Source organism: Sceloporus occidentalis, unplaced genomic scaffold, assembly GCF_023333645.1.
Source record: "Sceloporus occidentalis isolate IW3139 unplaced genomic scaffold, rSceOcc1.0.p SCAF_35, whole genome shotgun sequence".
Taxonomy (NCBI): domain Eukaryota; kingdom Metazoa; phylum Chordata; class Lepidosauria; order Squamata; family Phrynosomatidae; genus Sceloporus; species Sceloporus occidentalis.
In genome coordinates, this window is record NW_028317015.1 from 5,006,284 (window position 1) to 5,020,684 (window position 14,401).

General features: G+C 39.4%; 1 protein-coding gene across 1 annotated transcript in view; it reads left to right on the plus strand.

Annotated features, from left to right (window-relative positions):
- The first annotated feature begins 997 nt into the window (after positions 1-997).
- The window catches only part of LOC149298007 (alpha-1,2-mannosyltransferase ALG9-like), a 45,577-nt gene continuing 32,173 nt past the window's right edge, over positions 998-14,401 (plus strand). The window contains exons 1-8 of the mRNA XM_089487869.1: positions 998-1,104; positions 1,930-2,068; positions 3,747-3,881; positions 4,561-4,631; positions 7,286-7,374; positions 7,990-8,125; positions 8,719-8,806; positions 9,581-9,686. Coding sequence (XP_089343995.1) covers positions 998-1,104; positions 1,930-2,068; positions 3,747-3,881; positions 4,561-4,631; positions 7,286-7,374; positions 7,990-8,125; positions 8,719-8,806; positions 9,581-9,686 — 871 coding nt within the window. The remainder of the gene's footprint in view (positions 1,105-1,929; positions 2,069-3,746; positions 3,882-4,560; positions 4,632-7,285; positions 7,375-7,989; positions 8,126-8,718; positions 8,807-9,580; positions 9,687-14,401) is intronic.

The window sequence follows — 14,401 nt, forward strand, 5'->3', positions numbered from 1 at the left end:
TTCTGCAAGCTCCTCTTTCTGCTCTTCTGTAAACCAGGGCTGTTTGTTCCGCATGGCGGCCAGTTTTTCCAAGTCTTCCTTCAACAGGGTCTCTTTATCTCTGGGGGAAAAAAAGCCAATCGTTTCATAATGACTAAACACATTAGTTTTCACTGTATTGCCTTCACATACTTTAGCATTGAGGTATAAGGTTGTGATTAGCCCTATACGAAAAAAGGCTATTTATTTATATCAGTAATTCAAAATCTGCAGAATTTACCAATATCACCATACAAAGCATGATATATGGCTGATTATAGATTTAATAAATTATAAGTGTTAAAAGTGTTTATTTCTAGCTTTTCATACCTGGGAAATCCGAACCACAAACCATAAATTTTGTACATAATTGATTTTATATGATATCAGAGGGAAATAAATATATGCGATCATAAAATATTAATAGATATCAATAAAAATGTTAATATTAATGAATGTCAATGGAATTAATTTAATTAATGGATAATTAAATGCGAGTGAATGAATTGAGTATCAATAGATAGATAATTTATAATTTAATATGAATAAAAAAATATAATTAGTGTAGGTGAATTCATGTTTAGGATATATATATTTACTCACAAAGTCCATTGCACACCAATCCAAGTTTATATATATATATATATATAGATATATATATATATATATATATATATATATTACACCAAATTATAACCAGTTATATATATATATATTAATTATTGTACTGAGGAATGATCTACCAAGCGTTAGATAACGTGTATGAAATACATATACAATAAAATCTAAACTGGAGGATAAAAAAGGGAATATAACAGACGTGGTTTTATTTGTATGGCTGGGTATGACACGTGTATTGTTAGAATTTCATGGAGTTAATGCGCATGTGTGCTGCCTTCTTCCCTGAGTAAAGATGGCGTCTTGGTGCTTGCCATCGATGATGCGACCCCGGAAGTGAGTTCTCTTGCCCCCAGTAGTAATGGCGTCTAAGGGGTCTCGGCAGCGGGTGAAAGGAACCAGAGGAGAGAAAGAGGAAAACAGCTGGAGGCAGAAGGAAGAAAGCCGGGTAGCGGAGCACAGAGCAGAGTGAGGGATGCCCTTTGTGTTGGGGGCATAGATATATGGCTGTTTTAGTGATGGGTGGGATGCTCGTGTATATTGCATTATAGCTGCCATTTACGTTTGAAATGGGCATGGTGTGTGGTTGTGTCCCCCTTTTTTATAGAGAATAAAGTTTTCCCACCCGTCTGTACCTCATAAACATCATTAAAGCAGCCCCTGGCAGTGTCCCGCGGACTATGCTTCTACGTGGTGTGTGATTTCATTATAGATCGCTCCATATTTAGTCAGCACGACGAATGAAAGATTGTGGCAGAATAAACATTCTTAGAGTGTGGAAGAAAGGTGGAACAGTGGTCCAGCAGAAGTGGTAGTGGTCACTTTATTGCCCCTGAAGGCTAGTGAGGTGACCTGCTGCTGCAAAGGATGCTGCATAGTACAAACATCAGTATTCATTAGTCTGCTATTCCCTTTACCGTTACACATTTCAAATATTAAAACCATTTGTTCTTTACTATTATGATCCAGTGGAGTTAATAAAAAAAAAATGTCCTGCTGGAAAGTTTTAAAAGTGGCCTTATCGCTATAGCAACTAAAGAGGTACGGTTCTTCTTGTTATGGTAGGAATGAGGTATTGGGTGGTAAATTCCTATTGGTAATGAGTTAAGTTAGGAGTGTCCTGTGTAACGTGTTACCTCATACGATACATGGGAAGATAGATGCCTGGTTGTCCATCACTATGGCCCACCACAAAACAACCGCCCCAAAAAATAAGAACCAGTTACTCCAGGAGCGATGGCGCTTATTTTGTATCGGCATGTAAGCTGTTTTGCGGTGTTGTTGTTGTTGCAGGTCCGCATGTAGTACAGCAGGTCAGGTGTGGGCACCCGAGGGATCTACTGCCTTCAAATGCCTGGTTTCTGCCAGGTTCTGCGCGGCATTACTGAGCAACATCTCAGACTGCGATGAAACGTTCAACTACTGGGAACCTGTGAGTAACGAACATAGAAAAGCTGTGTACTTTTGAGATACTTTGGACCACTTGCTGTCCAGATTCACTAAAGGGAAAGTTGATTTTCACTACATGTTATGGATGCCTATGTAACCGTGTGCCTACCCGCTAAGCTATGCGTTGCATGAAAGTGCCATAAGACTAGATTGCAAACTTGCTGGTAGGGTCTTCGATGCCTGCTTTCTCTATATGCATAATCATCTCTCTGTTATGTGCTTGTTAACCACCCCATGCAAACTGTCCATTTAGTGAATCAACCCCTGTGTGTTTTGTGCCACATCCTCGGAGGTTGTATATTTAGTACGATAAATAGATATTGATCTAGTGTATACTGCCTTCTTCGCCAAAAGTTGCAAATGGTGGCAGTGCATAAAATAGACTAAAACATGTATACGTCTATCCAAATTGCAGACATCTAACCTGCGCCCCTCCAGCTGCTGCGGGACTACATCTCCCATACTCCTCAGCCAGCCCCTTAGCTGAAAGAGCATTATGGGAGATGTAGTCCTGCAGCAGCTGGAGGGCCACAGGTTGGACACCCCTGCCCTAGATAGAGGTGCACGTGGGGGTCTCAGAAGACTCCGGCTGGCAGCACTTTACCAGCCTACGCTTTAACGGTTTGTCGGATGTTTTGTCACATGCAAGGAGATGTGTCGTGCAGAATCCACATAAATGTAAAGGGATCTCTAAGCTATCACATAGATTGAGGTGCGTACGAACTCTGGACTGTCCCTTTAAAGCCATAGATGCAACTGCTTCATATTGCTTCTTTACCTCTGGCTTTTCACTTATCAGCATTAATATTAAACATGTTATCTGCTGTTAGCAGATTGAACATTTTCTGTGTCCAGTTTTGTATATTTACCTGACATGGAATATCCTAGTTTTCTGGCTAGAGCTCGCTAGAGGCTTCTGCCGAGTTGCAGATATTGTGTCCGTTGAACACTGGATTAAATTGTTTAAGTGTATTGTTATCTTATCACGTCAGCATTTTCTTGATGTGCTAATAGAATAGTCGCTTCATTCTGTTCTACTGAAGTAGTGCTTTGGGAACAGCTCAAAGAAACAAGTTATAATATTCAAAGAAAACCCTAAACACTTTAATAATTAAATATAGCTTTTGATCGATTATCCTTTGTGAAGTAAGCCCATACCTTCCCCAAAATACATTTTAATCGTCAATTTTTGTAGCATTTTAATTTGCATGTCACATGACCCCGACATAGAATGGTGATAGGTTAGACATCTTAGTTGCTTTTATAGCGGGAAAAACCTTTTTGTAATCTTAACACATCTGTCTAAAAGGCAACGCTCTTCTCTATTAGGGTAAAAAAAAGTCTGTTTTCCTCAAAATAAACTTTTTAGGCAGCTACATCTTTGGTTTTCTCAAAACAAAAAGGGTACTTAGTTGTCATCTGCTCCAACTCTGTCCAAGCCTTACCTGCTAGGTAAATATCTTTCGACATGCTACAAACAATATCATTTCTCAGTCTCACCAATAGGGACCCACTGTCTTGTGAAAATGTATGTACAAATAGATTTCATTGAATAAGCAAGACTTTGTAAGCATTACCATAATTAATCAACTCGGTATGGTGTAACGCCAGCCTATCACTGAAATATTCCCCCAAAATGGCATATATTTTTGTTATTTTAGACACACTACCTCGTATATGGCAAAGGATTCCAGACATGGGAGTATTCCCCAGCCTACGCGATTCGCTCTTACGCTTACCTCTGGCTACACGCATTACCTGCCTGGTTTCATGCCCACGTCCTGCAGACAAATAAGGTAAGCACATTCTCATTTTAAGAAACTGCCTTCAGGAAAAACAGGACCAAATCACTAAAAAGTAAAACTAAAAAGTTCTTGTCATTGCTAGAAAAAAAAAACCAATGATCATTTCATATCAATGTTTCCAAGCCTCTCTGCACGTGGAGGCTGCAGAATTTATATTTTATTACCAGGCCCCTGGGTCAGTGTGTCTGATATCCTGGCCAGAATAGTGTTTGTCCATGCCATCTCCATCCATTCCTTTAGTCTATAACGAGTATTAGAGGGAGAGTATGGATGTGTATGGAGATGACAGGGGGATACTGAAGGGTTCAAAGGAAACTTTGAAGAACATTTAATTCTAAAGGTCAGTGGTGTTTAATTCTAAAATTAAATATACAATTATAAAATAAATTATTTACATCGTGAGTGCATGGTTGAATGAATCAGGTACAAAGGGTACACTTCCTTAGTACTGTGATTGACTAGCTTGTACGTGGTTTATATACATCAGTATCCCATCTGTAAAATAAAAGTGCCTTTTTCTGGTTTGTCCAACATAGTTTTTTTTTATAATATTTTTTTTTCTTCAGTTTTCTCATTGTATGTTTTGTTGAGTTTCTGCGTATTGTCGGAATAATGCTTATGTTTGCCTTACGATTCTATTAATATTATTGTGTGTTTATTTTTTTTGTAGGTCCTGGTGTTTTACTTTATACGATGTTTTCTAGCTTTTATTAGCTGTGTTTGTGAACTTTATTTCTACAAGTAAGTATCTAACACTAAAAATTAACAAAAAGTGGCCCTCAACCTGTTTGTTCCTTTAGCTGCATGTCACTAATTTGTAATGAACAAATTAATATGGACATCATTCAAAATCAAGCATGAAGCATATTTTGATGAGCAGGTTTGTCATCTTTCTTTTGCACAAAAAATGTTATATGTAGGTTCAAGAATTTTAAAGCATAAATGGGGAGTCAAGGTGTTAAAGCAGCTGGGATAAAACATTTAACTAGCATGAAGTATGAGAATCATATCTAATAACGTGATCTCTCTGTAACATACACTGTTAGACCCTTTATATGTTGCTGAGGACCCCAGTTGGAAAACCATGGGTTTATAAAACTTTGCATAGACAATGGATGCTGATCTGTCCTCCGTTCATAAGAAAAAAAGATAACAGTCTAATCACAGTAGTTCTGTATATATAACATGTATTATTAAAATTCCCTTGAATTGTGATGTCAGCCGATCCCCAAGGTATGTGAACGCCTAAAGTTAAGCTGTTATGTTCAGGTGGGATAATTCAGACATTCAGACTAAACTGAGACACCAGTTATTGTGTGAAACAACACGTTCTTTCTTAGCTTTTGCCTGCTTTACCCCATATAGTGATAAGGCGTACATGTATTCTGCCATTTTAGGCTGCCACATTTTTAAAGGAAGAGCAGAGAGCCAAGACAATGATAAATGTTGGGACACAGTGGTGTAAGGTTGTGATGTGAAACATAGCATTTGACAGCCAGCATGCTTTGGCCCACCTAGTCTGCTCATTTTCGTGTTGTCAAGACTCAGACCTTAATCAGTCCTTGGTCTTGCCTGTGCTGCTTCTGCTGGGAGGCCCTTCCATTTATTTGCCTTTGTCTCAGTAAAGAAAAGCTTCCTTACTTTACATCTCAGCCTCTTACCCTCTAGCGTTAGATTGTTGGGCTGGCAAGTAAAAAAAGGCCATACATGTAGCTTATCATGCAGTCCATACCAGGAACTCTCTATCAAAAGCAGAGCCTAATGTTCACTCACATCTACTGTTCTAACAGCAATATTAAAGCAATTTGTAAAATTTTGGTTCAGCTGCAATAATACATTGTTGTACAAGATAACCAGAATACAGCCTCTAATAAGGCTAATTTATTCCTGTATGGAATATGCATAACTATATTAGCAGCATACCTCCTAGATGTCCCATTGCAAGCTGGACAGTCCTAATTTTGGGGCACCGAGGATCATGGGCTAGTAAGGGAGATGAGAGGATCTTCCACGACTACCCATTGAGCTGCAGCAATGCTGTATGATGTCATATTCTGTCATATTCTGGGACTCAGCCTTAATACGTTGACACTTGACAGGTGGCTGGATGGTGTTGCCCCTTGCCCGGCCTTTAACTTGTGCAGGACCCTGGACTCTATAAAATGTAAAGGGTCATAGATATTTATCAGAATCATTGCTTTCTAAAATATAGTGAACATGGGCCTGTCCAAAAGAACAACCTAGTCCCCACCATTGGGATATATATATATATTTTTTAAATACATTGACATGTTTAGTAACGCTCCATTAAAGTAAATGAGAGCTGGGCTTGTAATGAAATCATATTATTCCAGAGCATCCTTCCACTGCTGGTTGACTGCAGATTACGTGATGTTCAGCGAGTGAATTGGGCTTTGTAGCTCTCTAGCCACGGGAGTGAAAGCATTTAGTGGATCCCTTTTTCAACAAGATGCTTCCATTACGTTTGGCCTAGACATGTTGGCAAAGAAAATATTCCAAATCTTCCACTTGAAGAATCCTACTTTTGAGCGTTCAGATCCCTTCTAGTGTTAACAACCCAATGCAATAACAGAAGTTGGCTAAATAATTTTATAGCTGTAACTAAAAAAAAAAAAAAAGTTCATTGTGATGAAAAAGAGCAATTACAGGAAGATCGGCAACAACGGTGTAGCTCTGCAAAATAATTGTAAAGGTCTTTAGAGAATTTGTCTAGTGCTGCAAGATATCCTAATATCCCTAAAGAGCAATTATCTGAAACACGCCGAGTAATTGTTATGAATATTTGAATGTGGTTCCGCAAGAATACCACATTTCAAATCACGATCCTGTGTTATGTATAACATCTTCTGCCTAACCAAGTAGTTATGTGACTCACTGGAGTTATTAAAAAACTCCATTATTGCTGCTTCGTCATTTGAGCCTGGCATTTGCATACATATATAATGAGTACCAAGTAACATAGGGGCAATGTCACAAAGTATTCCCGTACTTATTCGCACATTGTCTTCTTTACCAAACTATGAGTGGATAACCTTTGGAGTCTTACTTCTCTCTCACTCTCCCCTCGAAACACTGTATCAGAGTTCTTCTTCTTCTTATTTATTGTTTTATATAGCGCCATTAAATTCTGTAGAGCTGTACAATGGGTAGACAGGACATAACAAGTGGTATGTAACATAACAATATGACTAGGAGGGCCCTGCTCAAAGAATAAAACGGGTATAGTATATGCATACATTGTACCGATGCTGATTTATAGTATCAGTGGAGTTACACACACACACACACACACACTATATATATGCAGATATGGCTCTATACTTACATTATACCGAAGCTGATTTATATGTCTCTTTGTTTCCATTCATTTTTAGGGCAGTATGCAAAAAGTTTGGCCTCCATGTTGGTCGGCTGATGCTGGCTTTCCTGGTGCTAAGCACAGGAATGTTTTGTTCAGCAGCAGGTAAGTTGGCGGTAATTAAAGAGGCAGGTAGTGCGGGGAGGATGCTAGCTTGTATGGGGCATTAATAGCAGAAAGTGACGTAGCCCCCCGGTCACAGCTCTTATGTACAGTACTGTAGACCCGATCTGCAGAAGGATCTAGGTAGTCTAAAGAGTCTAAATGGCATAATAAAATGTTACGTTAATTGCAGGACAAAATTTCTCTGTCGGTTTGTCCGATTCCCACGTTTTAAAGTTTTATATACTAAATAATCCTGTGTGTTGCGGGCACCATGGGGAGAGGTATCTTAACTTCTTCTCAGGAGCTACACGAGTATTAGTCCCCTATAAAGTGATCCATCCTCGATTAAGCTGATTGTTGCAGATAGGTTCAGGAAGCCTTTTTAAGGACAGAAAGAGAACAATGATGGCCCTGTTGCTCTGAGACATAGACCTTTAGATTAATATTTCCAAAACACAGATCGACAAAAACCACGATCTGTAGGTAGTACTTATTAATGAATCTTATTCGAAATACCATGATGGTGACAGCTCATAGAGGACGGATCACTTTATCGGGGACTATACAGCTAGAGTTCTGCGCTAACATCTCTGATTGTTTCCTGCTTGCTCGCAGCGTACCTCCCCAGTACTTTCTGTATGTATACCACAGTGATAGCCATGACCGGCTGGTATACGGAGAAGGTTGGCTTGGCCGTGCTTGGAGTGGCTGCGGGGGCTATTTGGGGCTGGCCCTTCAGTGTTGTCTTAGGGTAAGGATGATTTGTATTAACATTTGCTGGTTCCACCAAATGCTTGGGCTGCCATTTGCTTGTAGGTGGCTGTAACGAGAAGTCATTCTTGCCGTGTTTGTAGACATTCCAGAAGGCAACAGCGTTGAGCAATAACCAAACCTTTTCTAGGAGATATTAGCTAACATCTCTTGCATGCTATTATAAGTAAAGATATATAAACAGGTCAAAGCTACTTCCTAACTGTGGATTGAATGTTCTTACCTCTAAGAAGGGCAAAGTGGCCATTTTTAAACCTACAACAGTGTGTAAAAAAAATAAAAAATCCCTTAATTACTGAAATAAGCTTCCCAAGTTAAAAATATTTTTTGTATCCATCATCTCTACTAGTATGGGATGGATTTTAGCTTTGTATCCTCTTAGCTGAACTAACAACAAAAAGCATTGCGGAGTTTAATATTTAGTTTTCGGACTACAGTCCCATTAGCGTAGTACCCGCTGTCTCAATTCTTTCAAAATGATTCCGTTTGACTTGTGTGATGTGCCTGCCCTTCCTGCAGAGCATTTATTTATATGTTTTGAATATAATCCACAAATTCCCAAATTTTTTTCAGGATACCTATTGCCTTTGATGTCCTGTTCCTGAAGCGAAAGTGGAAGAGTTTTATCAACTGGTGTTTAGTGGCACTAATATTGTTTTTGGTGAGTTTCTTTACCAGTAAACAGATGTTTAATGAGTGTGAACGTTCAAGAACTGCCTTTGGTATCTGGGCGTTTAAACATTTCTATATTTTATAATTGGTTTACTTTCTGAATGTGGTTTATAGCACGGATCTAACAACCGCAATAAATAATACATTATATACAAGACAAAGTGACTGGCTGGCCCCTTAAACAGCATAGTTACTTTAGTGTAGTCCATACAGCTGGTCCGGGAATGACCATGAGCAACCACTCCTCCATATTAATTACTATTAGTGGTCATTAACAGTCATATAGGATCATCATTTTATATAGTTATCAACTGCATTGTAGTGATGGTCAAAAATGGATAAATGTAATCTTGGACTTTGTAATTCACTCTTTGTAAACCTAATAATGATGTGTTGTGCTGTCCTGATACATTCATATATGTTTCAAATCCATATTGATAATGTCTACAATTTATTCATTTAATATATATTATGTTTACTGTAGTGGCTACTAATCCATTCTTTGAAGCCTGATTTAAACTCCTTCTCTCTCACAACACAATCATTTACTTCTACTGCTAAAAAAATTAGTAAATGTGAATTTAATTTCATTCCATTGCTTTAAGAAACATGGAAAATCTAATGCATCCCCTACAGAGCTGCATTATATAAAAACAAAAAGGTATGTCATCATAATTTAGCATGTTAACAAGCCCCCTGTCTATTTGTCTGATGTGTGGAAAGACCCCACTGCTTAATTAACAATCCTCTTGTTCTGTTACAGGTCCCCCTGGCGGCCATTGACAGTTATTATTACGGCAAGCTGGTAATGGCCCCTCTAAATATCGTCCTGTACAATGTCTTTACTAACCACGGACCCGACCTTTATGGTGAGTCTCTATATCTTTCTTCTTTGGCTTTACAGCAATACGCAGGGAATGTTGGGAAGTAATTATGGCGCCAACGCTCAAGAATCACAAGCCCATATTTCCGCTATTCTTTTGTAAAGATTCAGTGATGGCCTGTAAAGGGGGACAAAAATGCTGTTAATACTGCATATGGCGACCTATCCTCGAGGAGCACTCTGTCAGTACATACTGGGCTGAGGTTATTGCATTACAATGTACAAAGTTTAAAGTTTCCATCAACTATGAAAATTAAGCCAGTGACTGGAGGGCCAAATGCCTCCATGACGAAGTGTCCAAATGCTCGTAGTGAAATGTACCAACAGGAAATCTGAGTACAACGTGAAATCCAAAACAATCCAGTGTAAGGAAAAATCGCTGCTTTATTTCCAGATCAAAATTACGGACAAACACGGCGGACAGAATAACAAGAAATAGCCTTCCGTGTTCCATACACTACAGCGTTTCATCATAGGCCATGAATCTGGAAATAAAGCATCAGTTTTTACTGACATTCTTTTAGATTGTTCTGTTTTTCTCTTGGGAAATGCTAAGGAGCAGAGGTGGCTCAGTGGCCTCCTGTACCTTGTAATTCATTGTTGACCGTGTTGGGAGTTCTGGGTATGGAAGAGTTAATGCTGTAATAGTCCCTCTCTCACAGTGAAATACCCTGGGTTGTCTTCGCTTCAATATATACTATTGTGAGGTCTTTTGAGCTGATGCACTACTAAACCGTCCAAAATGAGACATAGGCTGCAGCCGAATACATTTTTGGGGGCTTTCTCTGCAGTTGCATGTAATCTGTGCAAACAGTCCGAAGAAACATGGCCAGAGATTGGTAACCAAATGGTTGCATGATAATTGTCCAAATGGTTCGTGCCAAATACTGTGGGTTGTCTTCCCCAAAAATATATATATATGTTTTGTGGGGCTATTTGAGTTGGTGGGCTGCTAAACAAGGTATGGGAATGTTCCATTTTGTGCCCCGTTACTTCCAAAAACATAGAAAAAATATGCATGCCTTTTCGCATTAATTACATCAATATATTTTGTCTGGGACCATTTTCATAGTGAAAATCATCATTATTTGAATGTATTATTCATAGTAAATGTTGGAGTGTGCATCTAGCTTTCTCTGTCCTTGAAAAAAACAATATATCATTTGTGTGGCTCCATGAAAAATTTAGAAGGAGAATCATACCTGGATCTATAACCCATATCCATGTCGATCTCCTTCTTTACCACCTCTTACTTTACTTTTTCTCTTCTCCCTTCTCTTTCTCGCTCGATTTTCTGTTTACACTTAGTAAAGAGTCACTGTAAAAGAAACAAGGAAGCATTCGCACTTGGTTAGCAATTCAGTTTGAATAAATGTGAACATCGGATTAATATTCCATACATGATTGGTTTGTATGTAACATCAGCATGTGGGCACAAAAAACCGTCAGTAAAGAAGAGGTTAATACACATCTAATCCATTTATCAGGATTTTCTTTCTTATACGGGGTGCCCTTGTTAGAAATGTCGTTATTGTGGGGATCGGCCACTAGGTGTCACTGTCGCGTCACAGTTGACTTGGAGCTGATGCTGTTCACTTTTTGACCTGCGGTGCTATGGAAAGTTCATTCAGCAACAGCCCAACTAAAACTACAAGAGCTTATATGATAAACAATAAACTGATGTTACCTGCATAGCTTCCATATTTTGCTTTTTAACCTCAATCTATACAAATGGTCAGCCACTCAACCACAAATGTGGTCCTTCTTTGCTAAAAAGACAATGTTGCTTGCCTCATAGGCATCCATGACAGTACCATAAAACATGGCAACCATGGGTTTGGTGTTGAGACGTTCCACAGAGGATAAATGCTCTGTGAACATACATAAGCACGTTCCCAGTACTAATGGCCAGACACATATCATTCAGGGGCACCCACCAGGTAATATTGTGAACATTATTCATCATAAAAAACACCTAATGCATTACAGGCGTTTACACCACTGTGGTGATGGTGCCACATACATAAACAGTATTTTCTAATGTCACGTCTTCCTGGATCATAAACCAACAAAAATACATTAGATAGAAATAAATTATACATAAAACGTTTTCTGTTCCTGTATAGAGACATCTAGGCTGTCCTTTTATAGGAATGCCCAGTCATACAATGAATGATACGAACAGCATGAAGAACATTCAGTACCCCGAACAGTTCAGTGCCCATAACCATGAGGAACAGAAAATATAATGTGAGTGCTAGCCTGCTGTGATGTTTCCAAATGTAAAATAAGAGCTGCCTGTGTTTTACTCTTTTCCCATTCCAATCATAAGGTGCTGTGTATGGACGCCTTTGTTGCCGTGGTATATGCAGTCAATTATCGGGCCATCGGGTACTAAAGTGGTTAACGGGTTCTTAGGCTGACTTGTAAATAGCAGTGGCACAGGCCTTTTAAACATGAGTCATTGGCAAGTCCGATGGATTCCCCCCCCCCTCTTTTCACAGACACCTTGCGTCAGCAGCTCACTTATCTTGTCTTCCTATGACGTATTGTGCCTTTCCAGTTTGGTTTTGATATGCATCAGGAATAACTCCTGGTAATGACCCCGTGCAGAGATAAAGGCAGCTTCTGCTTTTCCCTAATGAGCCTAGTGTTAGGGAAGGCAGCGTGCGTAATAAGCCTAGCGATGGGGAAGGGAGCCTGCGTAATAAGCCTAGCGATGGGGAAGGGAGCCTGCCTGCACAAAAGGCACCGGTCCTACGGAGCCCACGACATAACCTACTCTTTCCAAATAACATTTAACATTTTCTGTGCGTTTTCCCCCATCACTATTCAACGCTGAAGATTTCCAAAACTAAGCTGTGTCACTGTGGAATAGACAGTATTTAAATTCTTAAAAATAGCATGTTTTTTGTTGTAAAGTGTATTTATTGTAATGGAATTGTAATGGAAAAAACATTTAAATAGACGATTCCGACAAATCGGTTTATAGACCCAACCTTTCAATGTTATTTTACTAGAACACCAGTCCCTTAATTTTTATTACTAATTTCATTATTATTAATCCTGTATTTGATGTACATTTTGGCTATATTATATTGTTTTTTTTAAGTTTGAGAATGTCAAAATATTTTGACATGAAACGTAAAACTATAACATAAATTTAGTCATCCTTATCCAGATTTGCAGATCAGCATTTGGAGACAAGTTATATCCAGCCAGGGATACTCATGTCTGGATAGTTTCACTAGTATAGTACAGTAAATATAAGCTGAATGATTTATGCTTGTTTGGGAATGTTAATGTGTGTTAATAACATATGTATTTATGTGTGTGTATATATGTGTATATATATATATATATATGTATATATATATGTGTGTATGTATATGTATATATATATGTATGTATATGTATATATATATGTATGTATATTAGGGCTGCAACTAACAATTATTTTAATAATCGATTAGTTGGCCGATTATTTTTTCGATTAATCGGATAAAAAAAATTAAATTTTTTTCAATTTAAAATAATGTAATAAAGACGTACAATTTACACTTAAATCTCTTTATTGCAATGGCCTCTCTCTATTCACCTTCTTATTTTACTGACATAATAATAAAAGCTACAAGAACCCAAACACAGTGTTTCTCAAACTAGTTTTTAATACAAAGTTATTAGTAAATATTAATTCATATGTTAACTATTTTTCATATTCAATAAAAACTATGAGAAAAAAGCCTTGTTTAAAAATTTTTTATTTACCAAACTGCCCCCGGTTATGCACATCTGACCCCCAGCTTGCCACTCTGCCCCCATATATCCCTTATACCTCTTATATGCCAGTGATATGCAACTGGGCCCCCTGATATACCTTTTACCCCCAGATATGTTTTATGCCCCCCTGATATGCCTAATATCGATATGCCTTATACCCCCTATATGCCCTGAAATTCATAATACCCCCATACACCACTATAACTCACCCATACACCACTCTGGCTCCTCCCCACTCCCATACACCACTCTGCCCCCCCCATACACCACTCTGGCTCCTCCCCCTCCCATACACCACTCTGCCTCCTCCCCCTCCCATAGATCACTTTGGCTCCTCCCCCTCCCATACTCCACTCTGCCTCCTCCCCCTCTCATACATCACTTTGCCTCCTCCCCCTCCCATATACTACTTTGCCCCCTCCCATACTCCACTCTGCCTCCTCCCCCTCCCATTCATCACTTTGGCTCCTCCCCCCTCCCATACATCACTTTGCCTCCTCCCCCCTCCCATACTCCACTCTGCCTCCTACCCCCTCCCATACTCCACTCTGCCTCCTGTCAGCCACGGAGGTTCACAAGACACCAGGGAGCCGGGTAGAGAGGCAGAGTGCCGTATGGGAGGGGGAGGAGCCAGAGTGGTGTATGGGAGGGTGGCTCCCATACACCCCTCTGACTCCTCCCCCTCCCATACACCACTCTGCCTCTCTACCCGGCTCCGTTACTGACAGGAACTTTCACTGCAGCTTCATAGAAGCCTCAGCGTAAGTGAAGGTGAGTAACGGAGGCTGTCTGTGCGATGCAGACCCCCACCGGCTGACAGAGAGGATGATCCTCTGTCAGCCGGTGGGAGTCTAAACGATGCGCACAGACAGCCTCCGTTACTGCCCTTCACTTACGCTGAGGCTTCTATGAAGTCAGTAA